General features: G+C 45.9%; 2 protein-coding genes across 8 annotated transcripts in view; one reads left to right on the top strand and one right to left on the bottom strand.

Moving 5' to 3' along the window:
- LAMC2 (laminin subunit gamma 2) overlaps window positions 1–21,638 on the top strand; it is a 96,311-nt gene extending 74,673 nt beyond the window's left edge. For 2 of the 3 annotated variants that reach the window (XM_027770087.1, XM_006143881.3), the window contains 6 exons: window positions 1–150; window positions 656–770; window positions 2,910–3,109; window positions 5,113–5,271; window positions 5,365–5,464; window positions 9,731–10,423. In XM_027770087.1, coding sequence (XP_027625888.1) covers window positions 1–150; window positions 656–770; window positions 2,910–3,109; window positions 5,113–5,271; window positions 5,365–5,464; window positions 9,731–9,984 — 978 coding nt within the window. In that variant the 3' untranslated portion in view covers window positions 9,985–10,423. Of the gene's footprint in view, window positions 151–655; window positions 771–2,909; window positions 3,110–5,112; window positions 5,272–5,364; window positions 5,465–9,730; window positions 10,424–21,457 lie in introns of those variants that run through there. The other variant, XM_014586066.2, reaches the window with a different exon arrangement.
- NMNAT2 (nicotinamide nucleotide adenylyltransferase 2) overlaps window positions 17,808–27,139 on the bottom strand; it is a 267,967-nt gene continuing 258,635 nt past the window's right edge. For all 5 annotated transcript variants that reach the window (XM_006143883.3, XM_006143884.3, XM_006143885.3 and 2 more), the window contains 3 exons: window positions 23,644–23,745; window positions 23,443–23,510; window positions 17,808–20,697 (listed from right to left, as the gene is read on the bottom strand). In XM_006143883.3, coding sequence (XP_006143945.1) covers window positions 20,595–20,697; window positions 23,443–23,510; window positions 23,644–23,745 — 273 coding nt within the window. In that variant the 3' untranslated portion in view covers window positions 17,808–20,594. The remainder of the gene's footprint in view (window positions 20,698–23,442; window positions 23,511–23,643; window positions 23,746–27,139) is intronic.

The following is a 27,139-nucleotide window of genomic DNA, read 5'->3' as shown; positions in this document are numbered from 1 at the left end:
GCAGAAGCAAAGAGGATCAGACAAAAAGCTGACTCTCTCTCAAGCCTAGTGGCCAGACGTGTGGACGAGTTCGAGCGTGTGCAGAGCAATCTGGGGAGCTGGGAAGAAGAAACCCGGAAGCTCTTACAGAATGGAAAGAATGGGAGACAGGTATCCTGCTAATTTGTTCTCTTGACAAACATGTATCAAATGCTCGCCATGGGAGTCAACATGGCAGGAGAAGCAGGCAAAAGCTCTCGATGGCCAGGGGCCAACTGCTTGTAGGGGGAGTAAGTGAGACACACAGTCCTTCATGCAATTAGCTGAGTTCTATCTACCGAGTCAGCCCTTGAAACCTAGCAATAGGGCCTAGGCCTCATAAGTCTGATTTTGGTCTAACCGTCTGCTACTTTGGTTTCAGGAAGTATCTAGAGTTGAAAGTTATGGTTTGCACAAATGTTCCTGTCCCGAACAGTGGGCTGGGACTGAGACCATTTCCTGTTGGGATGTGTCATTCACTTCCAGGGTTTGCTGTGTCCTGGGTTGCAGAGGGGTGTGCTCCCTCACCCTGAGGCTCCGCAGACTCATAGCATCCTGTGATGGTGGAGGAACATCTCAGAGTGTTTTTGCTATAGGAATGCACTTCGTCTAATCTTGATTCATCTGCCTACCATAGACATCGGATCAGCTGCTTTCCCGTGCCAACCTTGCTAAAAGCAGAGCCCAGGAAGCATTAAATATGGGCAACACCACTTTTTATGAAGTTGAGAACATCCTAAAGAATCTCAGAGGTGAGTGTTGTATGGTTTGGGCCCTTTGAATATTTTAAAGGTATAGCCATGACTGGTTTGGTTTGAACACTAAAGTATCTTTCTAAGTGATAGGGACATTGGGGTGTTAATAGGTGCTTAATAAGTATCTTTCTAAAGAAAAAAGTCATTAATATTTGATGTAGTGGGGATCCAGCAGATGGCGTAGTAGTTACATTGCTGGACTCCCACATGGTTGACTGTGTTCAAGTCCCAGACCTGGTGGCTTGGAACATGCCAGGTGCATGTGCATGCATGCCCAAGATATCCTAGGAGGAGAATGGAGAAGGGATTGTTATGTGGCCATCTCCCCTGGGGAGTGATTTTTCACTTTCCCTCTCACTGACTGTCTCCTGTTCTCTCCCTGTGGTGAGTGCAAATGCCCTAAGGCAAAAACCTCTACAAATAATAATAATAATAATTGACATAGTAGAAAAAAATGAGCTGATCTTGAGTTCTGATCTCTTCTGAGCTTTGTGGCTGGGCCATGTTAGTTGTGTGGCCATAGAAAAGTCACATAGCCATTCCAGACCCTAATTTCTTCCTGTTTTAAAGGAAAAGACAGAGACAGCATGGTGGTGGGGGGGAAGAGACACAGGAAAGAAAGCTTAACAGACACAAGAAGGCACATAAATAAGACTAATAGGTTCTGGAACAGCATACCCCACAGAGAAAGGAAAAAGGGGAGGCATTGTCAATCATATATGTGTGTGTGTGTGTGTGTATATGCACACGTATATATATATGTGTGTGTGTGTGTATTCATATATATATATACACACATACTAATATTACAAAAATTGGTGATGCACACCATAATGAAATGTTCTTTGTTGAAGATGATGAAAATGGTAATATCCTTGGTTTGATTATCACACACTGCATGCTTTGAAAAACCATATTGTACCCCACAAAGATGTACCATCATGGTAAATAAAATGTTATTAAATTCAAAATATATGTAAAATTAATTTAAAAAGGGTAAAGATTGAAATAAATGACACTGAGGGTCCTGTACAAGAGCCAACATCCTACTACTGGAGAAGTTATTTTCCTTTTCTTTTGTAGCCTGGTTTCTCTGTGGTGATGGTGTAGCTTCGTTAAAACATCTAGACTCCAGGGGCTCGCAGGTGGTTAAGGGTGCTGGGCTCCTACATGGCTGACCATAGTTCAAGTCCCAGACCTGGTGGCTTGCTTTCTTTCTCTTTCTCCCTCTCCTTTGCTGTGTCCCTCTCTGGTCAAATTAAAATAAATAAATAAATAAATAAATAATAAATAAATAAATAAATAAATAAATAAATAAATAAATAAATAAATATTTAAATAAAATAATTATTTAAAAAAACAAAAACAAAAGCATCTACACACCAGAACATCTAGATCCTAGGGGATTTGAGTTTGTGCCTTGTAGAGATTTGATGACAATGTCAAGCTTTTTCACTAAAGAACAAAAAAGAAACAGTCCCAAGCTTGGGATTTTCTAAACAGAAAGTACCTCTCTATTCATTCTTCAAAAATAAAAACAGATTTATTCCATGAGTGAGAAAAAAGAGTAAGAGCGAAGAGACAGCACCCCCAATAGGGCTGTGACACTGCGATCCACCCCTAGCCCCAGCCAGCCAGGGATCATGGGCATATATGTGTCAGGCCTACCCAGGGAGGGCTCAGGCCGTGAACCCATAACCTTCCCATATGGGTCTGCCTCTCAGAAGATTGTGTTGTACCACCGCACCACCATCTGCCCCTCTCTACCCATTCTACCCACAACCCAGCTCTTGTCATGGGCAGCTTAGGGTTTAAAGTTCTGGTTTGAAGTTTCACACTTCAAAGATTCTACCTGGTTCTGATCCACTTTTAAGTTCTTGACACTCTTGCAGTGGGGGGACCTGTGGGCAGGCTGATCGTCTGTTTCTCTAAGCGAAGGGCTAACTATGGCCCCTCCAGTGCTTCTAGTCAGATGCTTTCTCTTGGGTAAGAGTCATTCCAGTCACAGCGACCTACCCTCCAGCCCCCATCAGCAATAACACTCTCGGAAATTTTGTTTTTCCAAACCTCAGCCCTGTCTCTCATGGTCGGTCAGTTTTCATCATCCTGGTAATTTTTTTCTTGTCTGTGTTTCAGAATTTGACCTCCAGGTAGGGGACAGAAAAGCAGAGGCTGAAGAGGCCATGAAGAGACTCTCCTACATCAGCCAGAAGGTTGCAGATGCCAGTGACAAGACCCAGCAAGCAGAGAGAGCCCTGGGCAGCGCTGCCACCAACGCCCAGCGGGCAAAGAGTGCAGCACGCGAGGCCCTGGGCATCACCAACCACATTGAACAGGTAGCCAGAGAGGGGATGCAGGCTGGCTCCAGTGGCACTGAGCACAGGGGCAGTGTGGAAGGGGAGAGAGTGCTGGGCTCATGTTGCCCCAGGACTCAGCCTGTTATGTTCTCTGCCAGCCTCAGATCAAATCACCCCTTCTGTTGGATCAGTTCACAGGGCTGTGATTGACTAGTGCGGGAGCCTCCATTTTCATCTTCCTTTTGGACACCCTGGGAAGAACCATCCAAGATTGTTTTTTTATAGAGACAATGGTGTTATTTTTCCCAGGGCTGTTATAACAAAGTTCCACAAACTGGGTGGCTTAAAACAACAGAGTTATTCTCCCACGGTTCTGGAGGCTAAAAGTCCAAGGTCACAGTGTCAGCTCCCCTGAGATTCAGGGTGGAGTCCTCCTCCTTTGCATCTTCCTAACTCCTGGTGGTGGCTCTCAGTTCTCGCCATCCCTGGGTTTACAGCCCGTGTTGTCACATGGCGGTCTTCCTGGGTGGCTCTCTCTTCTCATAAGGACACCGGTCATATTGGTTGAAGGGCTTGCCCGACTCCCGAATGGTCTGGTGATAGCTAATGACATCTACAATGCCACATCCACATTCTGAGGTGCTGGGCCTGGGATTTCACCCCATCTTTTAGGAGATACAATTCAACCTGGAACACTAACATCGTTTTGATTCCAGATTGAGAGATTCTGATGTTCTGGGTCCTTTCTGTTCTGGGTCCAAAGACCCAAGACCATGCCCTATGTCTCAACTCCACTTTCTCACCTTCCTCTTTCCTTCCCATATGGAGTCGTACTGTGCCGGGTGGGCTGTGGCACTGAGGGACCTGGTTCCTCTTGTTAAAGAGTGTTCAGCACAATGGGGAAGGAGAGAAGCTACATTTATAATGTTAAATTTCTCAGTTCAAGGAATGTTTCTCAGCTGGAAGAGAGCATCTTAGCTCTTAATCAGGCATGACTTCTACAGAGATTATGCAACTCTAGAAAGCCCAGAGGGAACTCTTGGTATGTGGACTAGCTGGCCCCACTTTCAGTCCACTTGGTAACTTGTAAATCAATTGCTGATCAGACCCTTCAGGATAGAGACCAATCTCATGTGCTTCTCTTTATATGGGAATCTTTAATATGTTCATGAACATATGTAATTATGAAAAAACTATGCATATATTTCAAAAATTTTTGTACCATAATAAACTCATATTTTAATTCCATTTTTCAACTTTTTTTTAATATTTTTTTTTTTTTAGTTTTTGCTCAGGGCTCTGGTATCAGTGTATGCTTCCAGAGAGAGACAGTGAGAGGGAAAAAGAGAAATCATCTCCCCTGGGGAGGTGAGGGGGAGAAGGCCACACTGCAATCCCTTCTCCATTCTTCTCCTAGGATTTTGTGCCTGGCATGACTTTCAAGGTGCCAGGTCCAAGACTTGAACTGCAGTTAGCCATGTGGAAGTCCATCACCTTAATGACCATGCCACCTGCTGACCCTCCACAAAATTTTAGAAATGCCCTTGTACAGCTTCTAGAAAAGAGTCACCCTTAATTTGAGGTTTAATAATAGCTTGTGGATAAAGGCATGGATAAACTTTGTCCTTACAAAAACAGTGCAGTAGACTCATTCTCTGAACTCCAAACTCAACTGTCTAAGGATCCTCTAAAGTCATTCAGAAGACCATGGTAGCCAAGGCAAATGACGGAGAATGATGTGAGTTTCCTGCTCTCTGCATTTTCCTCCATGGTCCCTAATTGTGTTCAACATTTGCTGAGCATCAGACCGAAGGAGAAATGGCATCAGTGCGGACACTTGTAGTCTAGAGATATACCCCAAATTTACTTGTTCAAGGCAGAGCTTGGGGAAGGGCGTGTCCCATGTCTGACTCCCTCATTGTTCATTGACTTATCCCGTCAGGGCCTGGCTGCAGCTGTATTTTTTCTGCAGTTGCCTCTGGGATGTTTTTGTGCCTCACCCCTAACTCTTCTTCCGTCCCTGGCTCCTTTCCTTCTCCCAGGAGATCGGGAGTCTGAACTTGGAAGCCAACGTGACAGCAGATGGAGCCTTGGCCATGGAGAAGGGACTGGCCACTCTGAAGAGCGAGATGAGGGATGTGGAGGGGGAGCTGGCAAGGAAGGAGCTGGAATTTGACATGGACGTGGACGCGGTGCAGATGGTGAGTTTCTGACGCTTTCTGCAGGACAACCCTTTCAACCTGCTGGAGTGGAAAATGCCCTTTCATGACAGGCATTTATTTCCGCCTCCTCAGGTGATTACAGAAGCCCAGAGAGTTGATACCAGAGCCAAGAATGCTGGAGTTACGATCCAAGACACACTCACCTCCCTGGACAACATCCTGCACCTGATGGGTATGTGGAACGTCCATAAACCTTCAACCCCATGCTCCAGAGCTTCCCCCTGGAAGCTTCACTATCCTCACCACAATGAGCAGAATCTCAACTCTCCTTAAAATTATCAGGAGGGGCCAGTAGGTGGCGTGGTGGTTAAGGTGCTGGACTCTCACATGTATGACCGTGGTTTGAGTCCCAGACCTGGCGGCTCGAAATACACTAGGCACATGTGCGTGTGGACCCAAAATCCCAAGAAGAGAATGGAGGAGAAAAGATTGTGGCATGACCATACACCCTGGGGGGTGATTTCTCATTTCTCTGTCTCTGTCTCTCTCTCTCTCTCTGATGAGGGCATGCACCCTATAGCAAAAATCTCTCAAAATTAAAAAAAAAAGGAAAAAAAAAGTGTCAGGGCATGTGCTTTGTTTCCAGGCCCAGATACTTTGGACAGGTTACTTTACATTTTCTGGGCTCCGTTTCACCATCTCTAAGATGAGTACATGAACTGCACTTGGATGGGGAGGGTCTGCGGGTCAAAGAGCGGGGTGTGTTTAGCGACCTTCACAGCTGGAGGGAAGACTGGGCAGTTTAAGGGCCCTGCTAAGGAGGGATCACGGCCCTAACCCGGGAAGCCAGTGGACAGTTAAACAGAGGAATGCCACCATCACTGTATGTTTCAGAAAGATCACTGAGGTGGACGAGTGGAGGAGTTTGAAGGGGCTTAGACAGAGGTGAGGTGAGAGCCCTTCAGAGGCTGCTGGGCTAAGTGAGGAGAGAGCTGCAGAGCCTGTTCTAAGGCAGAAGTGGCAAGAGGGAGATATTAAGGAAGATCCTCCCTGCTGTAGAGCCCAGAATCACTTGCTGCTTCTACTGTTCTTTTCATTTGATGTGACTATTTTGGGAAGTCAAGCTATCTGTATGGATAACCTAGAAGAAAAGATTGTAGATTGGGTCAACCCCGTAGCCTCATGGTTAAGGAAGCCAAATCCCACGTGACTGACTGAGGTTCAGTCAGCTTGAAAAATATGGCAGCTTGAAAAATATGGCAGCTTGAAAAACGTGGTGCCACTTGCAGCCCTGGCATCTTGAAAAACATGGTGCCACTTGTGCATGTGTGCCCCAAATCTCAACAGAATAGAGAAACGGAAAAGGAATGGCAGTGTGACCACACTCTATGGGGGTCCTTTCTCTCTTTCTCTCTCCCTCTCTCTGTCTCTTTCTAGCTGGTGCGTATGCCCTCTGGAAATTGAAAAAAAAAAAAAGAAACCAAAGAAAGAAAAGATCATAGAGGGACCAGCAGATAGCGTAATGACTACATCGCTCATAGACCACTCCCACATGGTCTACCACGGTTCGAATCCTGGACCTGCAGCCTAAAACTCACACCGGAAGCCTGTGCATGTGCATCTAAAGGATTCCAAGAGGAGAAGGGATTGCGGTATGGCTATCCCTCCTGGGTGGTGATTTCTTGCTTTCTGTCTCTCTGTTCTCTGGCAAGTGTACACGCCCTATAGCAGAAAGAAGAAAGAAAGAGGAAGGAAGGAAGGGAAAGGAAAGGAAAGGAAAGGAAAGGAAAGGAAAGGAAAGGAAAGGAAAGGAAAGGAAAGGAAAGGAAAGGAAGGGAAAGGAAGGGAAAGGAAGAAAAGATCATAGAACTGCAATGTACTGCTCAACTGTAAGATAAAATAGATTTGATTGGCCAGTGTGACAGGGAGTCAAGTCTTCCCCAGCAAGTGTCACCTAAAAGAAAATGGATTTGAATTCAAATCTGGGCTTTGGTGAAGCGGATATCAAGCCCTTATTTGACCTGCTTTATCCAGCTTGGTCTGCAGCAAATACAGAAGTAGAGATTGAGCCTCGGCTGCCAGCCACATTGTAAAAAGGCTCTTCTTGGTTGGGTAGGTTGTAAAACCTGTTGTTTCTGTGGGCCTCGTCACTACTCCAAGAGGGAGTATTATCTGTCTCGTTACACTAATGAGTCTGCTTCGTGATCTAATGAGCCTAAAAGAGTAAAAGACTCTTTGAGGGTAAAAGAAAAAACCAAAAAAACAAAAAAACTCCCCAGTTGAGATTTCGGCAGCGCTGTGCAGTGTTCTAATAAAGGCAATGAGACTAACAGGGCCTTTAAGGAGAAAATGAGAGTGGGGGCTAGACAGTGGTGCAGTGCTAACACATGCTCAGTGAAGCCAACCCATGTGGACAGGTTAGAGGTCACATCTGGAGACCCTTCTGAACACTCAGGTGCTCTTGTGGCCTTTGAGCAAGGTTGGCTGAAGCTGGGAGCGAACTGTGGTGTGAAGGCCCTGTTGGGAGTGCCTGTCTGTCTGAGTGTGTGTCTATCTTTTCTCACTCCTGGGAGAAAGAAAGTACTTTTTATCTTGGAGAAGTTTTTGCTATAGGGCACATGCACTTGCCAGAAAGACAGAGAGAGACAGAAAGCAAGAAATCACCCCCCGGGGAGGATGTCCACACCGCAATTCTCCATTCTCCTCTCGGAATCTCAGGCACGCATACACACATGCCCGGCGTGAGTTTAAGCCACCAGGTCTGGGACTTGAACTGCAGCTGGCTACGTGGGAGTTCGGCGACATAGCCATTACGCTAACTGCTAGTCCCAAAAGAGAAAATGAAAGAGTGGGGAGAGAAGGAGAGGTGGGAACTATTAACATTTACTGTGTGTCAGGTGGTATCCAGATGTTTCCATGGTGTAATGTCATTTCGGTCAAATGAAAGTCCTGTGAGTGGGTTTTATTTTTTTAGCAATTTTGTTCACAGGGGAGTATCGTAAGACCCAGAGAGGGTAACAGTGCCCCCACAGGCCACACAGCAAATTGCAGAGGCAGATACGGCTGCAGACAGGCCTCTGTGTTCCAGTGTTCCTGGTCCCTTGTAGGAGCTCATGCCAGCTCCTCATGGACAGGATTCTTTTCTTACCAAGCTCACTTAACTTTCTCTGCATGTCATGGAACCCTAACTTCTTGATTGTCCCCTGTCCTCATCTGAAGGACAGATCCACTGGCTCAGCAATCTTGTTATGGTGCTACTTCTACTCGATGTGCTTTCTCAAGTCCGGGGACAGTGACAGATTAGTTACCATAGGTACAATAAGCCCTGCAGTCAGACACTGTCACTGCAGCCCAGACAGACAGCAACTGACCTTGTGTTTGCGAGGACCCAGGGCCTCTCGAAGCTATGTGGACCGAATGGGTCTGGCCAGGTGCCCTCATGTTGACATTAATTTTAGATAGTTTATGGCGAAAATATACCTAAACAAACATGATTGCATTTCATACTAGGAACAAAATGCAGTCTCTAGCCGGATCCCCACTGTGTCCGGCCAGAACGAAGTCTGACCTCATTCACTTCCTAACAGCTGGGACCCATCCCCCAGATCGCAAAGCATACCTTGGCCTCTGTCAACCCTGAAGTGCAGCCAGTTTCTAAAGGTCTTCTAATAGAAAACAGCAAGATACTTCCCCAGGGAAGCATAACTTGGAGCTGAGATTCTGATCCTGGGGGGAGCCGTCAGGCAGACACCTTGGCCAGCGCTCCATCCCCTGTGAGACGCTTTCGTTTTTTCATAGTGTGAACTATTGACCCTGTCATGACGTAGAAATCCATACTTCACGTGGCTCTGCTCTAGAGCTCAGATTCTAGACCCAGGGTGTTCACAGCCCAGTAACTAAGCTAGTGCTCACAGAACTTTTTCTAGATTACTTCTCATTTGGGGCCAGCAGGTGACATGGTGGTTAAAGCCACGTGTCCAACCATGGTTCAAATTCTAGACCTAGCAGCTTAAAAAATCATGTCAAGCCCTTGGGCATGCATGCCCAAAATCCCAAGAGGAGAATCGAGGAGAGATTATGGCATGGCCATCCCCCTGAGGGATGATTTCTCACCTTCCCTCTTTCGGTCTCTCACTGTCTCTCTTCAGCAAGTGCACATACCCTATGGCAAAAATACAGAAAAAGAAAAATCTCATTTGAAATAAGACTTTTCGGGCTGGCAGGTGGTGTGGCGGTTAAGGCACTAGATTCCCACATGGTCAACTGCAGTTCGAGTCCTGAACCTGGTGTCTTGCTTTCTTACTTTCCCTCTCTCTATAGTCAAATTTAAAAAGTAAATAAGTGAATATTTTTTTCGAAAAATAACATAAGACTTTTCAACGCACAACATATAATTTTCTCTGGGTCAGTGGAAATAGATAGTGGTTAAGAGGCCAGAGGGGCACCACGTGTTCAAAGAGATCTAATCCAGGTTAACTCTTTCCATTCCTGAAAACAGACCAGCCTGGCAGTGTGGATGAAGAGGGGCTGGCCTTACTGGAGCAGAACCTTTTCCGTGCCAAGGCCCAGATCAACAGCCAGCTGCGGCCCTTAATGTCAGAGCTGGAAGAGAGGGCACGTCGGCAGAGGGGCCACCTCCTCTCACTGGAGACAAGCATAGATGGAATCCTGGCCGATGTGCGGAACCTGGAGAACATTAGGGACAACTTGCCCCCCGGCTGCTACAACACGCAGGCTCTGGAGCAGCACTGAGGCCGCCATGGGGACTTCTCAACAGAGCTCCTTGGGATTCAGATCTCAGGGCTCAAGAGTCAGCTAGTACGGGAGGGGTGGGGACTCTGGTGCATTTTATGGATGTGCTCAGGTCACTTGGCTGACCCCACCTCTGAGAACATGGCCTGGTAGAAATCTGTCCCAGGGTGATTCTATTTGTTCCTGAGGCTGGACAGTGAGGAAAACAGCATTGGGGATGAGACCGATCAAAGGCCTGGGACCCCAGAGGGGGTCTGGGTGGAAGGACACACCGCACGGGCAGGTGACATGGAGTCCTGGATTATGGTCAGCCAGCTGATTCTTTGAGTGACGTGACCAAAGGAAATATTTTTGACTTGGCCAGGCATAAAAGTCTAATGCCTGAACAGTGAATGAAATGCAGTCATTCCGGCCAGTAAAATGTAGAGCCTCGGACTGTGCACTTGCTGACCAGAGTTCCTCCCGCTCATCACCCAGTGCATGAACCTGCACCCCGCCTCCAAGCTGGGTGGAGTGGGGGGCTGAGGCTGGCCCGTCGGGAGCAATGGTGCCTGCTGGTGCTCCGCCACCTTTGAGTTCTGCGCCTGGGAGTGACGACCTGTCTCTTGATGCCATGGCCATGCAGAGACAGCACTTTTATTAAAGCATTTCCTATCAGCCAAACAAATGCTGGGGAGTTATTTACTTTGGAGTTTCAAGTCGTAGGAGAAGATAGCTTGGGCAATGGAAGAAGTCAAATTCTCTAGATTTACTAGTCCCAATTGGATCCTACTTTCAGACACTGATCATGTGCATCTATGGATTTTTATCGTACATTCTCTGTGTTGTTTACCTGTAGCAGAGACTGTTTCTACCTGCAGGAGAGCTGGGTAGAATCCACCCTTCCATCCCTCCTTCCGGCATGTATTTATTGAGTGCCTACTGGGTATAGGGGCTGATGGAACGGAGCTGACAGGGGCTCTGCCTCCCAGAGCCGACTGCCTAGTGAGGAAGGCAAACATTTAAAAAATAAGCATATAAATCTTGTTCACTACAAGTGGTGTTTATTGCAACCCTTGGTTTGGTTTTCAACCTTGTTTCTCAAAAGAACATATGTTGCAAGACACTCCCGTGGGGCACTGGAGCTTCGGCATCACTGAGATAGTCTGGGTTGTACACACTTCTTTGCATTCCAGCTGTCAGTCTGCCCCTTTCCACCACTGATTGCAACAGACAGTTGAGTCACATAACACCAATGGGAATTGCTGGAAAAACCAGGGCCATGTCCAATTTAGCTCGCAAGACTTTCATGTAGCTTCACTTCTGGATTTCCTTAGCTTTTCATGGATGTGTTTGCAAATAAAAAAGGATTATTATTGCCTGAGGTCAGCTTCTACCAAAGCAATGGAAAGCGAGATGCCACAGAAATGGCAATGGGTCCTGGTTAGCTTTTTTTTTTTTTTTTTTTTTAAGATTTTTGCCATAGTGCTCACTGGAGAGAGACAAAGAGAGAGACAGTGAGAAATCACCCCCGCAAGGAGGATGGCCACACCCCAATGCCTGCCCTTCCATTCTCCTCTCAGGATTTGGGCGCACACACACGTACCCTGTGTGAGTCTCAAGCTGCTGGGTCCAGGGCTCTAACCATTAGTCAGCCATGTGGAAGCGAGCACCTTGACCAGCACTCCGCCTGCTGGCCCCTCTAGTTAGCACCTCGAATTCCTGTTTGCGAGCACTTATTTGGCTCTTCCCAACCATCAGAGCACTTATTTATTTATTTATTTAATTGCCAGAAGGTATGTACACTTCCCAGAGAGAGAGAGAGAGAGAAAACACCCCCAACTCCACCAGTCTGATACGATCCTATTGGGATTTGGGGCACACACGTGCCCAGCATGCTTTTCAAGCCACCAGGGTCAGCATTTGTACCATGGTAGGGCCACACAAGATCTAGCTCCCTTAACCATCAGGTCACTGGACCAGCCCATGAAAACACCTTATGAGGGCACTCATTTAACCATTGCTGTCTTCTAAACATGAAGATTTATTTCTGGAACAATCCAAACTGGGTAGGGGCATAATTAATATTCTTGTCTTTTTTCATCAGCTGTCAAAAAAGGTTAAAATCAATAGTTTGTGGTACGTATCTTATGCTTTTTAATAAATTAATAGTTTTTTAAAGAGAGATTTTTACTATAGGGTGCTTGTGCTCACCAGAGAGACAGAGAGAGACAGAGAGACAGAAAGTGACAAATAACCCCCCAAGGGGGATGGCCACACCACAATCCCTTCTCCTCCATTCTTTCAGGATTTGGGGCACACATACACACACGCCCAGCATGAGTTTTAAGCTGGTGGGTCTGGGACTTGAACCACGGCCAACTATGTGGGAGTCTATTGATGTAACCATTATACCATCCGCTGGTCCCACTTTTTAATAGATTAAAACTTGTTAAATTAATAATCTGGATTGCAGGGACAGCAGGTCGTGTAGTGGTTAAGGCGCTGAACTTCCACATGGCCGACCAAGGTTCAAGTGCCAGATCTGGTGGCTTTCTTTTCACTCCCCCCTGCCCCCTGGTGAGTGCACATGCCATATAGCAAATAAACAAAACAAAATAAATAAATAAATAAATAAATCTTAAAAAATCCTAGATTGATCACATACAAGTGGCCGAAGAAGGGATTCTGCTTGTATGCACGTTGCCCACCCCCACCTCTGATAGATCTGATACTTTACTTTGTCTTCTGTGGATGCGAATTGAATTGATAATCTCATCTCAGCATATTCCATCCCACTTCCCACAAGTTCTTGCTGTGATTAACAACTGGTACCAGACAATTGTGTGTGTATTAGAGTGACTCCCACATCACAAAGACCTAAAAAAAATACGGTAACTCCAAAACAGTAGACTGGTTTGGGGCATCCCATTATAGATGGGGTGGGGAACAGGTTAGCAGTGTGGCCCTTCACTCAGTCATTTCAGGAACCCCACAATTTATAGTATGTGACTTGAGAGGTTGCCTCTGGGCTAAGGGGTGCCTCCATTCTCACTGGGTGGGAAGTGGGAAGAACATGGGGGAGGGAGGCACATGAGTGGTTTTGTGGGCCCAGTTCAGAAGGACTTGCTCACATTCCATGAAGCAAAATCAACATTGTGACCACATCTAACTTGCAAGGAGTCTGGAAGAGGTGGTCCCCTAGTGGAAAGCCATTTCTCAATGGAAATTCTACACTGTGAAGGGGTAGAATGAGGGCCGTCTCATTGGGACAGTGGAAATGTGCTGCTCATGTGAAGTTGGAGCTATATGGAAGACCATGGGTTCAGTTCCCCCATCAGCCCTTACATGCCAGTCTGTGGCTGGGAAGGCTGAGGACAGGGATCATGACGTGAGACTCTGTTGAGCTGCTTCTCTCTTTCACTCTCATAAAGGGAATCAACTTAGAAAGAAAAGAGAAGAGAGAATGTATTATTAGAACGTGGCTATGTATCACAGAATACACACTCTAGGAAACTTGTCAAGGGACCGCTCTGGTTAATAATCACAGAACAGGTACCAGCAGATGGTGTAATGGTTACATTGCTGGACTCCCACGTAGTTGACCATGGTTTGAATCCCGGACCCAGTGGCTTAAAACTCACACTGGGTATGTGTATGACCAAAATCCCAAGAGGAGATGGAGGAGAAGGGACTGTGGCATGGCCATGCCCCCTGGGGGATGATTTCTCGCTTTCTGTCTATCTCCAGCGAGTGCACATGCCCTATAGCAAAAGTCTCTCTAAAAATAACAATAATAAAAAAACCCACAAAACATGCAGTATAAAAGGATTCCCCAATGGGATAGATTGTTCAGAAAGTCCTAAGAATGTCTTCTTTGACAAATGGGAGATGGTATCTAGAGTAGAGATGGGAAATGCGAGAGTGAGTCATGGGACGCCTTCGGTAAAGAAATGATCCCTCATTTCTGAGCAATGACAGATTGTCTCTAAGAGAAGACAAGGGCATGTGGCTTAGAGAGCTCCCCCAGGACCCAGTGTGCTAATGCCAGTCTTGACCTGACCCCTGCTAAGTTCAAAGAGCCTTCCTTCTCATCAGTACTACCCAGTGGCTTAAAACTCATACTGGGTATGTGTATGACCAAAATCCCAAGAGGAGATGCAGGAGAAGGGACTGTGGCATGGCCATGCCCCCTGGGGGATGATTTCTCGCTTTCTGTCTATCTCCAGCGAGTGCACATGCCCTATAGCAAAAGTCTCTCTAAAAATAACAATAATAAAAAAACCCACAAAACATGCAGTATAAAAGGATTCCCCAATGGGATAGATTGTTCAGAAAGTCCTAAGAATGTCTTCTTTGACAAATGGGAGATGGTATCTAGAGTAGAGATGGGAAATGCGAGAGTGAGTCATGGGACGCCTTCGGTAAAGAAATGATCCCTCATTTCTGAGCAATGACAGATTGTCTCTAAGAGAAGACAAGGGCATGTGGCTTAGAGAGCTCCCCCAGGACCCAGTGTGCTAATGCCAGTCTTGACCTGACCCCTGCTAAGTTCAAAGAGCCTTCCTTCTCATCAGTACTTATCATTTATAGTGAAACTTTCCTGGTACTTCTAAGAGTTTTCTGATAACACTGTGCTCTTGGTAGGCTATTACACACATCATTATCTGCTTAGACTCGGGGACTTCTGTTTAGAGAGAGGGATAGAAATAAAACTGCTTGTGGACTATAACTTCTGAACAGATGTGTTTCTGATCTTATCCCAGGATGTGGTTGCTTTTTAGTAATCTTGGGAGGTTAGAGATAAGCATTAGAAGATATTCAATACTGTCCAATGTTTGGAACAAGTCTCAAGGACCAGGACTGTGTTTATCATGTCTTCTTTTAATGTTTTATATGGTCATGGGAATGTTATGGTTTCTTGCTAGGGTTCAGTTTCCCTACTTGGGAAACAGCACAGAATCTTTCTATGCTTTCTTTATATTATTAGGTACATAGAACTTCCTAGAAAATTCCAAGATTTCTTATGGGTCATAAGAGAAGAAATGTGTACATGTATGTTAATACAGACTTAATATATGTATACTTTAGATTAGTATAAGCTAGCAAACTTAGCCAGTGTTTGTCCTCCACTTTAAATAAGCCATCATCCTTATGTACACTTGGGAAAGAGAAGAAAAAAAGCAGTGGTTAGCTTTTAGAACAAATATTGAGTTGTCAGAAAAGTCATGATGCATTTTGGCGTAGAATAACACAGAAAAATATGTCACGACTTTTCCGACAATCCAATAGCAAACACGAACACAAGCAATCAATGACAAGGTGTCATTATGATGTGCCCTAAAACTGACATGGATACTTACAAAGCTGGCTAATCTCAATTTTAAGCAAAAAACAAAAAGTCAGAAAAATTCATTGGAGAGCTTTAAGACCAAAACAGTTTTAAAAAAGATCTTTTTTTTGTTTGTTTTTTAATTTACTAGAGGGCACATGAACTCCAATGGGGAATGGTCATACCACAATCCCTCCTCCATTTCTCTTTTTTGGGATTTTTGAGTGGGCATGCACACACATGCCAGGGCATGTTTCTCAAGCCAGAGGGTCTGGGACTTGAACTGTGCAGTTAGTCATGTGGGATCCAGTCGCCTTAACCACCACACCACCAGCTGCCACCGGCCTCCGCCCGAAAAAAATCTGACTTAATCTATTTAGCTAATGCGTAAATGAGCTGGCCTAACAGGGAACTCTTATTTCCCTTCTGAATCACAACTAATGATTAGCTAATGACAATAACCACTTAGATCTAAACCACTACAGGATGTCTATTATAACTAAGGATGAAATAAGAATAATCACAGCAGGAAGGAGTGATTCACAAATTATTCATTTTGCTTATTGACATTGCAAAAAAAAAAAAAAAGAAGTTGAACAATTTCTGTCTTAGATCTTTCATGTCAAAAAGCTATTCAAGTTTTTAATTTTCAGAAATGTATTTTTATCTCATAAAGGACTCATTTCATTAAGAAACTAAAGTTAATCAACTCTGGACTATGCAGATTAGCCTGGATCTAAGATTTAGCTTTTTTTCATTGAGAAAATTTAGGACAGTTTACAGATTTGCTAATTATTCTTCCGTTTGTAATCCTTGAGTGTGGCAGTGTGCCTTCCACTGTGCTAGGCAGCAAATCTCCTGCTGAGTATGTTTTTACAATTGCTATCTCCTGTCAAATAAGACTAGGAAGAAAAGCAACTTCGCAACTCATGGGTAAGGTTCTAGACCAAGACACAAGACTCTAGTAGCATTATCTTATTTATTAACATAATTGAAACATTTTGCTGATAAAACTTTTGCCTGTGACTCTCCTAGCAACAAAACTCAAAATATTTCACTGCAGAATGATATTGCAACTTGAATGTAGTTATTATGAATGAACTGATTTCTGTAAAGCAAATCTTACTCTTTAAGTGGCAGATTATGTGATCAAAAAGTAATTCAAAGAAAGCTTCCCCCTCCCCATGCCAACCCTCAAGACCATGAGGATGAAGCAGAGCTCTGGGCCCTGGGCCTAGACTGTAGGAGGAGGGAAAGAATCACAACTCTTTCCTCCCCAACCAGGACAGGCTCATAGGACACTCCGAAGTCACACTACGAGGAAACCATTTGGGTCAAGTTTCCTGGGCAGCTGTAAGAAGGTGCCGACTGGATGAATTTGACAGAGTGTACTCATCAGTGTTTCCACATGATCCCTAAGGTGTCCTAATTGTACAAGATATACATCACTTCCTGTTCCCATCTTTCCCATCTTGCCTGTTGGCCTTCCTCGTTAGCCTTGGGAGAGATCCTGAGCTTTTCATAGTCTATTGTGTTAGATTTTTGCATTACTCTTTTGATGAAGGGACTATAACGACATGCTTCTCTCTCTTAGTCCCCTAAAAGTGTGTGTGTATCAGACGTGGGCTATTAAAGTAGAAGTTACTTCTCCCTGTAAGTCTCTGCCTTTTGCTGTGTAGTTTATCAAGTCTTGCTTTCTACTTAATTTGAACAGCAAGTTCTTTTGTTCTTTCTGAGAAGCTGAAGCTCAAGACGAGAGAACATGGGGAAGGTTGGTCAAACTGGCACAGTAAGAACAGTGTCTCTAGAAGCTCTAGCTCTGGGTTTCAGGCACTTCAGTAAGAGACTCTTCTCCCCTGTTCCTATGTACATTCAAGGAAAATGAAAGCAAGAAGGCTCTGGAGTCTACCTGGGTTTGGGGTGTGTGTGACTGAGGTACCTACTAGCAGCCCAGGACCCCCCCCCCCTTCTTACCAGAGGAGACTTGGACATAGAGCATTTTTATCCTGCTTGTTGTATTCATATCAGCCACTTTTAGGAAAATGGGAGGGACTTTTTATTGGTAAGTAGGAAATGAGGCTCTAGACCCCTCTTGAGGTCCACTCTGACTGCCCCCACCCCATGAACTCTGAACCATGCTGGTCATGAGTTGGATTTGCAGGAGGAGCAGGCTCTTTGGTAGGAGGAGGTTGGGACCGGGTCTCCAAAGAGTCCTGGGGTTGGCCTGTGGCTGGACACAGGCCAACGATTCCCTGCCCTGGCCTTTCCCCAGCAGATGAAGAATGGCATGAGACAGAGAATGGACAATTCTATCTCAAAAGAGATTCACTTTCCTTGTACTAAGGGAAGTTGTTTTCCATAGGGCACCTGTGCTCACTGGATAGAAAGGGAAAAGTGAGAAATTATCCCTCGGGAAGATGGCCGTGCTGCAATCCCTTCTCCTTCTCCTTTTGAGATTTTGGGCACATATACATGCGCCTGGTGTGTTTTTCAAGCTGTTGGGCCTGGAACTCAAACTGCTCTTGTGGGGTCCAGCACCTTAACCACCATGCCACCTGCTGGCCTCAAAAAACTATTTTTAACACAATCCTGTGATCCACTAAGATCTGTTCCATTTCAGTCCTAGAAATCTGTTCTTTTATGCCTGCTCTTTTCCTTGGCTAGCTCACGCTCCCTTCCCAACCCAAGTGTGCAGAGCCAGCTCATTCTTTCCATGGACTGTGGACTAAATGGGGTTTGACCAGAGTGTGGCAGCATAACGGAGGGGGCCAAAGAAGCAAAAGACATCTACTCTTTCTCAGGCCACTCATGTGAGACCCTCACAAACTCCAGATCCTTGAAAATGCCATGTGCCCCAGGAAATTCAGCCCCCTGCTCTCCTTTATTTAATTTCCCGGCTTATGGCAAAAGTTCTTCCATCTCTCTCTCTCCAACAATACTGTCCTGAACACTTTCCAGGTCTCTGCAAAGGAATCCTTTCTTGGATTCACAGGGCCACTTTCTGAGATTTCCTCCAAACTGATGAGATCACTTGGTTTCTAAGGAGACCTTGCAAGGCATTCCACACCATCGCATTCTCCTGCTTGACTGGTATTACTAGGCCATGTATGGGAACACCTGGGACAGACATAATTGAAGAGAAAGATGCCAGGTAAAGGCCTAGGGAGAGTACCTGACCTCCATGATGGGGAATTGGAAGGGCAGATACCATGTGGAGTGATGGCCTTGTGGTAAGTTGAACAGGATCTTCTTGTCAGGCTCTATACTTGCTGTGTGACCGTGGGCCAGGAATTTAACCCCATGGATCTCTGCTCCCTTACCTTTTCAAAGGAGAGTGTGGGGCCAACTGAGCTCCAAAATTTTTTTTCAGTTTTTTTATTCCATGACCCTTAAACAAACACCGAGACCCAAGAATAGGAACTATTTTTTCCCTCCTCTGAAGATGATTTCCATTATTCAAGAGGAATAATACCCCTCTGGACACTACTCAGCCATACTCTTCTGTGTGTGGAATCCATTTCCTTTTCCTAGAGACAACTGAAGAAATGTCGCCCATGTGAAAAGTGCAGTAAGAAGTGTTGTTCCTGGTTCTAGGGCCTACTTGGCCAGAGCTGGTACTAAGTTTTGATAAAAAGCATCTTAATATCTAGGGACCACTCTTCAAAGGCAACCAAGAACCCAAGAGCCCAAATTACCCAAGAGTAATTTCCTTTCGGCTTTCCAAACTGGGTGAGCGAAGCCTTAACAATCAGAGTAGAATCTGTCAAAGCTGTCCCCAGGGGTAGAGAGGAAGGGAAGAAATTAGGGAGAAAAGGGGTGAAACAGCTCAGTGACTCCTTGCCCCTCCAGGATCTCTCCTCTGTCAGCCCACTCGCCTGCAGGGTAGATTTCCTCAGATGGTTCTGTGGCTACTGAGTTCTGCAGAAAATGTGACCAACCCCAGAAACAAGGCCAACACACTTCTTTTCAAGGAAAAGAAGTTGACCTTAGGGACTGTCTGTGCTACCTTGGCTGGAGTGGGCGAGAGCCATCAGGGTAACCAAGCGCTTTCTCCTTGCTCATCTGGACTTACATCATGACACAGACATTTCACAGCCAGATGGTGGTGAATGATTCCAATTAGCAAAACTCTCTAGGGTTGAGTAAATTCCTGTCATTCTTCTCCCCCCCCCAAAAAAAGAAATGACTGTGTGATCAGGATTTGGCCTTGTCTGTGTGATTCTTCTCAGAGGCAGAAATGTGCTAAGCATGGCCTCCAAGGCCTCAGGTATCTGAAGGCTCCTTGGAAATGCCAGGGCTGGCAGGGAACTCACACTGTGCCATCAGCCACAGCTGCAGAAGCAAATGTCCAGATGCCACCAGGAAACAAGGATGGCCTGTCTCTGCATGACCACAGGCCCAGAGCATCAGGAAAATTGTCTCCTGGAACTAAGGAGGACTCAAGTTCTCCTGAGAAACACTAACATTCCCAGACTTGTCTCCCAGGTTTTAGAACCTGGAAGTCTCAGTGCTGACCAAAGACTGCTGCTGCTGCATGTGTGTTTGTACGTGTGCGTGTGTGGGTGTGGGTGTGTGGGGTGGGGGGATGTGGGGAGTGGAGGTGGCTCGGCCTTCTCTACTGTGTGTGGCCCTCGTGCACTTGCTGAGAGCTGAGGCTGGCTACGGTGTCCTATCAAAAGGGAAGTAATGCCACAGGGGTGCCTTGAGACTACAGACATAAGGAACCATAGACACTGATTTCATCCAAGTTGTATGAGGAGTGAACAAAACTCAATCAAAAAAATAAAGTAAAGAAAATAGCCCTTTGTAGTAAAGGGCATGCTGAGAAGGCGAGAGCCAGACCCGCCTCCACAGAGCATGCTGGGAGGACGGGCACCAGAGCGCCTCCCCAGAGCATGCTAGGAGGATGGTCACCAGAGCCATCTCCCAGAGCATGCTGGAAGGATGGTCACTAGAACCGTCTCCCCAGAGCATGCTGGGAGGATGGGCACCAGAGCCGCCTCCCCAGAGCATGCTGGGAGACGGACACGAGTACATCTCCAAGGACTACACTTCCCCCAACTCCCACCCCTATTCCCTTTCCCACCCCCAACCCGGAGCCTAGAGGAAAGTTTGTCCAAAGATGACTGCAGAATGGGGAATGCCATGGTTCTCTGCAGGTCCCCCACACTGTGGGGGGTTAAGTCAGCGAGTGGGGAGAACAGTCAAGATGAAGAGATGAAGACACAGGGGGACTGACAGGGACTGGAGTGTGTCGGCGGAGGACGAGGGGAGGTTGGAGCAGAGGGCTGTGCGGCCGCTAGCCAGAGGCGTTGATGTACAGCTGGCTCTTGAGGATGTAGTCAATGACTGGCTGGGACAGGTAATCCACAACATGGCCGTCCCCGTGCTGCAAGGCCAGCCTGTGTGGGGAGAGACGACAGTTAGACATTCATGCCCCAGGTGAGTCAGGGAGACCAGCCTGGCCACTGTCTTTCAAGGAAAGGGCTTGTAAGTCCTTCTCAACACCCTTCACCAGCCTTTGCTCAGGTTGAGTAAATGGTGTTTATTTGAGGAAGAACCCTCGTCCCCCAAATCCTCCCTTGTCCTGGTGACACCATTTCATTCTGGCTCTCTGCTTCCCTGCAGATACCTTGAGTAAATTATTTGAACCCCTCTGTTCTTCAGTTCCTCCTCTGTAAATAAAGGTAATTTAGGGCCAATAACATTAAGATATAAAAAAAGAATGGGACCAGCAGTTAGCATAACAGCTATGTCGCTGGCCTCCCATGTGGTCAACAACGGTTCAAGTCCCGGACCCAGTGGCTTAAACTCACACCAAGCGCATGTGCGTGCGTGCTCGGGATCCCAAGAGGAGAATGTAGGAGAAGGGATTGTGGCGTGGCCATCCCCCCTGGGGCGTGATTTTTTGCTTTCTGTCTCTGTCTCTCTCTGTCTTTCTGGTGAGCACGTGCCCTATAGCAAAAACCTCTCCAGAAAAAGACATCAAAAAGTTTAAATGGATCAATATGCAAGGCACTTAGAATAAAGCCAAGCACACAGTAGGCATTTTAGTGTATTTGCTAATCTTATTTCATCCCTGCATGCTGGTCTCATGAAGAGGAATTTCTGAGGGTAGGGAGGTGGGGGTTTAAGGTTGACCATTTCTCTTTCTTTCTGCAGGAGCTTTCAGCCGTGAGATCGTGGAAGGAGGGCTCCAGATATAAACAGCTCTAGGGACGCACTGTGGTTTCTGCACAGTAGTTCTCCAGCCTAAGTCTGGCTGGTTCCTGTTTTCCCCACATGGTAGTCTTGAGAATGTCAGGCCTGAGGAGGTGCTGGTGATCATTCACACGCTCCTCCAGATCACTACAAGCCAAAAGGCATCTGAGCCCTGTCCCATGAGCTCTCCCTGGAGACTGGCTCAAGGCCTTTCTGTGCAAACTCTGTGTTGACCTTGCAAGCTGATGGCGCAAGTGCCTCTCTGCCCAGTAAAGCTTTCTGAAAAAGTGCCTCCACTTGTGGTTTTCCAGTGCCAATCCCAGCTTTATCAGACTCACCCAGGAAGGGGACTGCTAAGCCCAACCCCCACGAGGCCTCCCTGGGTGGGTGGGTGGGACTGAAGAGGACACAGGTGTGCAGACAGCTGTGACTCCTCACAGTGATGCTGATGTATGGAAACACAGCCTCCTCCCTCCCCCACTGTCCTTTGTCCCTGAGTTTCTGCCTTCACCTCACAGTTGATGCTGCTCTTGCAAGTACGTCCGTCACTGCCTTCAGGGGAAAAGCCCAGCGAGCTTTGGAAAGTCCTGGGCTCACTTGCTTTCTCTCTATCACATGCCATGGATGACAATGCTCTACATCTTTGTATCCTCCCCAGGGCCACCACGGCTGGAAGTTCCTAACTGCTGCGTGGCCTCCTTTTACATGCTGATACCTTTGCAATGTCCCCCACAGCCTTCTTCTCTGCTGGACTCAGACCAAGCTCATCTGCACCCAGAACTGTCACTGACACTTATATGGTCACGGCTTCCCATTTCACACTTCTAGACATCGCTATTCCATATACGAGGGAGTCCTCAAAAGTTCATGGAAATGGGGATCAGGAAAAAACTGTATGGGTTTCAAAATGTTTTGCATCAAAATAAACTCATACTTCCATTCTTTTTCCACCAGTTTTTTGAACTCTCCTTATATCTTATTCCACTGAACATTTTTCTTTTCTTCCTTTGTTTTTTAGAGAGATATTTTTGCTACAGTGCACAGACACTCACCAGAAAAACAGAAAGCAAGAAATCACCCCCCACCCCAGGGAGATGGCTACACTACAATCCCTTCTCCTCCATTCTCCTCTTAGGGTTTTGGGCATACATGTACATGAGCTTGGTGTGAGTTTTAAGCCACCAGGTCAGAAACATGAACCCTGGTTGACTATGTGGGAGCCCAGCAATGTACCCATCACACCATCTATGGATCCCCCACTGACGTTTTTCTATTTAGGGTTTATTGTGGAGACGATCAGCTGATCCCTGGTCCAGTCCCTCCGTCTTCAGCTTAGCAACCCCCTAGATTTTAGCTGGGCATATGCCCACCAAGCAACAAAGTCTATTTCCTAGTTGCCCTCTATCCAGTGCGATAGTGGAGCCAATGTGATGCAACAGGAAGTGATATATGCAACTTTGGGCCACCTTGTTCCAAAACGAAGCTTCTGGCCTGGCCTGTTCTCACTGATTAGGAACATGCACAGAGGCAGCTGTGAATACAGAGATGGATGCCCTATACTGAGGAGAACATAAACTCTATTCCTTCTGCCTGCAGTAGGAGGTAACTAAACATCTAACTTGTTTAAAGCTCTGAATACCAGGGTCTTTTTGTTACAGCAGCTTAGCCTATACTCTTATTAGCACATCGTTCTATAGCACCTCACGTGAAAGAGTCCACAAGTGAAAACATCCTCTCCTCCCCCAAAACAAGCCAAGACTAGGTAATGGACCATTCTCCCTTTTAAAAGTAAATGGTTGGGGACAAATAAGTGAGGTCCAGACAGAAGGCTGAATGACAGGGCAGCAGGCGTCGCCAGAATCCAACAATTGCCTTTGACAGGAAAGTTGTACAAGAACTCGTAAGCTAGTTTGGCCAAAGTCTCCCTGGACATTGGTCAGAGGTACCTGCTCTTGGTTGAACTGACAACAGACATGGGATGGTTGATGTCATCCTTCACCACCATGATGTTGTTCTGGAAACAGAGAAGAGAGATGTTTTCAGTAGTTCACGCTAATTCCTACTTACCCCTCGCTCCTCCGCCCCCCCCGCCCAGGACTCTCAGGCCCCGTCACAGAGACACTCCAGCAGGGAGATGGAGGACTCACTTTGTATTTGCGGAGGATTGAGGAGTGATTCATGATTCGGTCTGTGTCAGCTGCATCCCGAGGCACCACCACAATCCCAAAGTCCCCGACAATCACCTCCATCTGAAGAAGAAAGAGCGTGCTTTGGGGGAAACCATGACTCCAAATTCCCCTCAAATGCCCATGTACAGGGTGGAGCCAGTCTCCATTCCATGGAGAACCTCACGCTCCAGTCCTAACCCTGCCTTCTCAGCTCATCAGTCGGCTCCTTCAAGTAACAATCTGTGTCAGTAGAAGGAGCAACCTGACCCAGCACATAGTAAACACTTAATGAATACCCTTAGACTGAGTAAATAAATGCACTCTCCCACGACCAGGCAAGATCCCTCTAATGCCTAAGGCTCCCGTGAGTTCGTAATGCTATAGAGGACATGAATGACAGGGTTCCTGCCTGGGAAAACCCTCTTAGCGGAGCAGACCCACTGCCTAGCAAGCCCACTTTGGCCTGGGCTGGACGTCACAGAAATGCTCCTCTGGCTCAGCCACCTGAAAGCTGCCAAGGGACCAAGGGCAGCCAAGGGCAGAGAAGTGCTTAAAATGCCTCAGTATGGGCACAGGCAGTGAGAGGAGGAGGGTCACTGGGGTCACTTCTGAGATCAGCCTCTAATAGATGCATGAGAAATGAAACCTTCTTTAAAAAAATGACACTTTTATTTTCTTTTTCTCACTGTAGATCAATACAAGCTTGGAAAATCCAGAGGGGAAAAATCAATTATAACCACACAATCAGGTTAAATATTTTTGGGTGTTTCTATTTTTTTCTCTACAAATAGGTCCACAATTGGATTAAACTGCAAAATATGTAGTTTTCCTTTCCTTTTTTTTTTTGTTTTTTTGTTTTTTGTTTTTTGAAAGGTTTTTGCTATAGGGCACATGTGCTCACCAGAAAGACACAGAGAGACAGAGAGACAGAAAGTGAGAAATCATCCCCCAAGGGACATGGCTATACCACAATCCCTCCTCCTCCATTCTCCTTTCGGGATCTTGGGCATGCACGCACACGTGCCTGGCATGACTTTAAGCCTCTAGGTCCAAGATTTGAACCACAGTCGACTACATGGGAGTCCAGTGACATAGCCATTATGCCAACTGCTGGTCCCTTCCTTTCCTTTTTTTTATATACTTGAAACTTATTTGAAAACATGTTTTAACAATCTCTCTGTGTAAATACACACACACACACACACACACACACATGCATGCACACATATTTTTTTTCCCCTAAAACATCACTGAACTTGCCCAAGAGAGATTAAGAGAGGAAAAAGAGAAAGTACCTCTGATGGGGGATGGCTATGCTACAATGGTTCATTTCTCCGTTTGGAATTTTGGGCACTTAATCATAAGTGCCTGGTGTGTTTCTCAAGCTGCTGGGTCCGGATTTGAACCACACAGTGAGCCATGTGGGACCCAGTGCCTTAACAACTGGGCCATCAGTTGGCCCACAGTCTGTATCTTTCAGCTGCGGTGGCACCATTGTACATGGGAGACCCAAGTTTCCCAACACAATCTGTACAGTCCCGGTGCAGTGGTGTGCCTGCAGTCCTGGCTAACTGGGAGGTGGGAGTAGGAGGATCTCAGTATGCTGAGGCTCTGTCAAAAACACCTCTCTCTCCCCTCTTCTCTGTCCCTCTCATGAACAAAACCTAATAATCTGTATATTTTATTGTTTGTACATACCATGATATGTAAATCCAATCCTATACTGTGAAAAGTATATAGTTATTTCTGTGGGTGGCAAGCAGGTGGAAACCTTGCTGCTTGAGATGTTTTCCTTTTCCAGAACAGGTGACAATGTCCCCTGGGAATCATAGATGAGGTGGGGGAGACTGGATCCCTGGGACAAGACCCCCAAGCTTAGTGGCATCTCTGCAGGAGTTCAGACCCAAGACTGCAGACCCTCTCATTCCTTTGGTCTGCAATTAGGTATGTTTTGATTTTCATGCTGGAGGGTATTTGTGTGTGTGCATGTGTCTGGGGAGTGGAAGGTGCAAGATGCTAGAGTGGGGAGACGTCCTCAGTTCCCTCAGTATCCTCTTTCTAGGGATTCCCCTGCCGATTCCCTTCTTTGCTAGGCCCTGTTGTCCTCTCACCTCTCTGGGTGCTCCTTTCTGCTCTCCTTATTCCTTCTCTCTGAGCTTGAACCACTGAAGTCCCTCACGTCTCAGTCCTTGGACTCTTTTCTATCTTCACTCGCATCCTTAATGATTTCACTCAATTTCATAGTTTTAAAGATACACAAAACACAAGGCCAGCAGGTGGTTGGTGGTTAAGGCACTGGACTCCCATATGGCCAAGCGTGGTTTGAGTTCTGGACCTGGCGGCTTACTTTATTACTTTTCCTTTTTTTCTCTCTCTCTGGTCAAATAAAAAAAATGCCAATAATAATAAATTGAATTAAATAAATAATTCTTTACCAAAAAAAAAAATAGAAAAAAGAAAAGATACACCAAATGCTCTCAAATGAACAATTCTAGCATAAACTTCTCAAAGTTTAGACTCACCTATCAGGTGCCTTCTCACATGTCCCCTTGGGTGGGGCACCACAAACTTATGACCATGAGCCTCTAGATCTGCTAACATAAAGAGAAATCAACCTGCATTCCACAAAGAATCATTCATCCTACAGTATTATTTCAATAAATAGAAACTCGAGAAGAAGATTCCTCATGGCTCCTGCGAACTAGTTATTTCAGGGAACGAGAAAAATGAAGATTTTCTACTGATAATTCAGCCTCCAGCAAACAAGCTACCGTGGTAGGGAGCCCTGCTGGCCTTCTATCTCTGTCTCTGTCTCTCCTTGCTTCTGTCTTCTCATTTTTTTGTAATTTTTCCTTTTTACGATATTTTTAAAGGTAAAGTTTTTCTCTTGCTCTCAGCTCTGCCTTATCGCTTGCTAATAATCCCCTCTGGTCCTCCCACCCAGGCAGGAGAGGTGAGCCTTCAGAAGAAGATTCCTCGTGGCTGAACTAGTCATTTCTCTTTTTTTCTCTTTTCTTTTTGTTTTGTTGTTTCTCTCTCTCTTTTTCATTTCCACTCTTCAATATCCATTTAATGTGTTTCTAGATAGATCTAAGGGCACTGTAGCTAAACATCCAAATACTATTAGGGTTAACATATTCCTCAATATCTACCGAATCTGCTACACCAGTGAACACAATAGAATGGCAAAGAGATTCCAGATCACCTCTTTCTGCTTGCTCCTGAACATTCAAATTGAACATCAAGAATTAGAAAGAAGCACACCATCCATCAGAAGAGAAGAAATCACCACAGGACCACAAGAAATATGGGAAAGCAAGAAAATACCTCTCATCCAAGGGAAAAGAATAACTCCTCTTCATCCACAAGCAGTTCAATGGAAATCATGGAAATGTCTGATAAAGAATTTAGAACATTCATAATGGCGAAGCTAACAGAGATGGAAGAGAAGAAAGACAATGAACTGCTAAAGAGA

Source organism: Tupaia chinensis, unplaced genomic scaffold (assembly GCF_000334495.1).
Source record: "Tupaia chinensis unplaced genomic scaffold, TupChi_1.0 Scaffold000112_1, whole genome shotgun sequence".
Classification (NCBI taxonomy): Eukaryota; Metazoa; Chordata; class Mammalia; order Scandentia; family Tupaiidae; genus Tupaia; species Tupaia belangeri.
The sequence above is the reverse complement of the archived record's forward strand: the minus strand, read 5'-3'. Positions and strand labels throughout refer to the sequence as shown.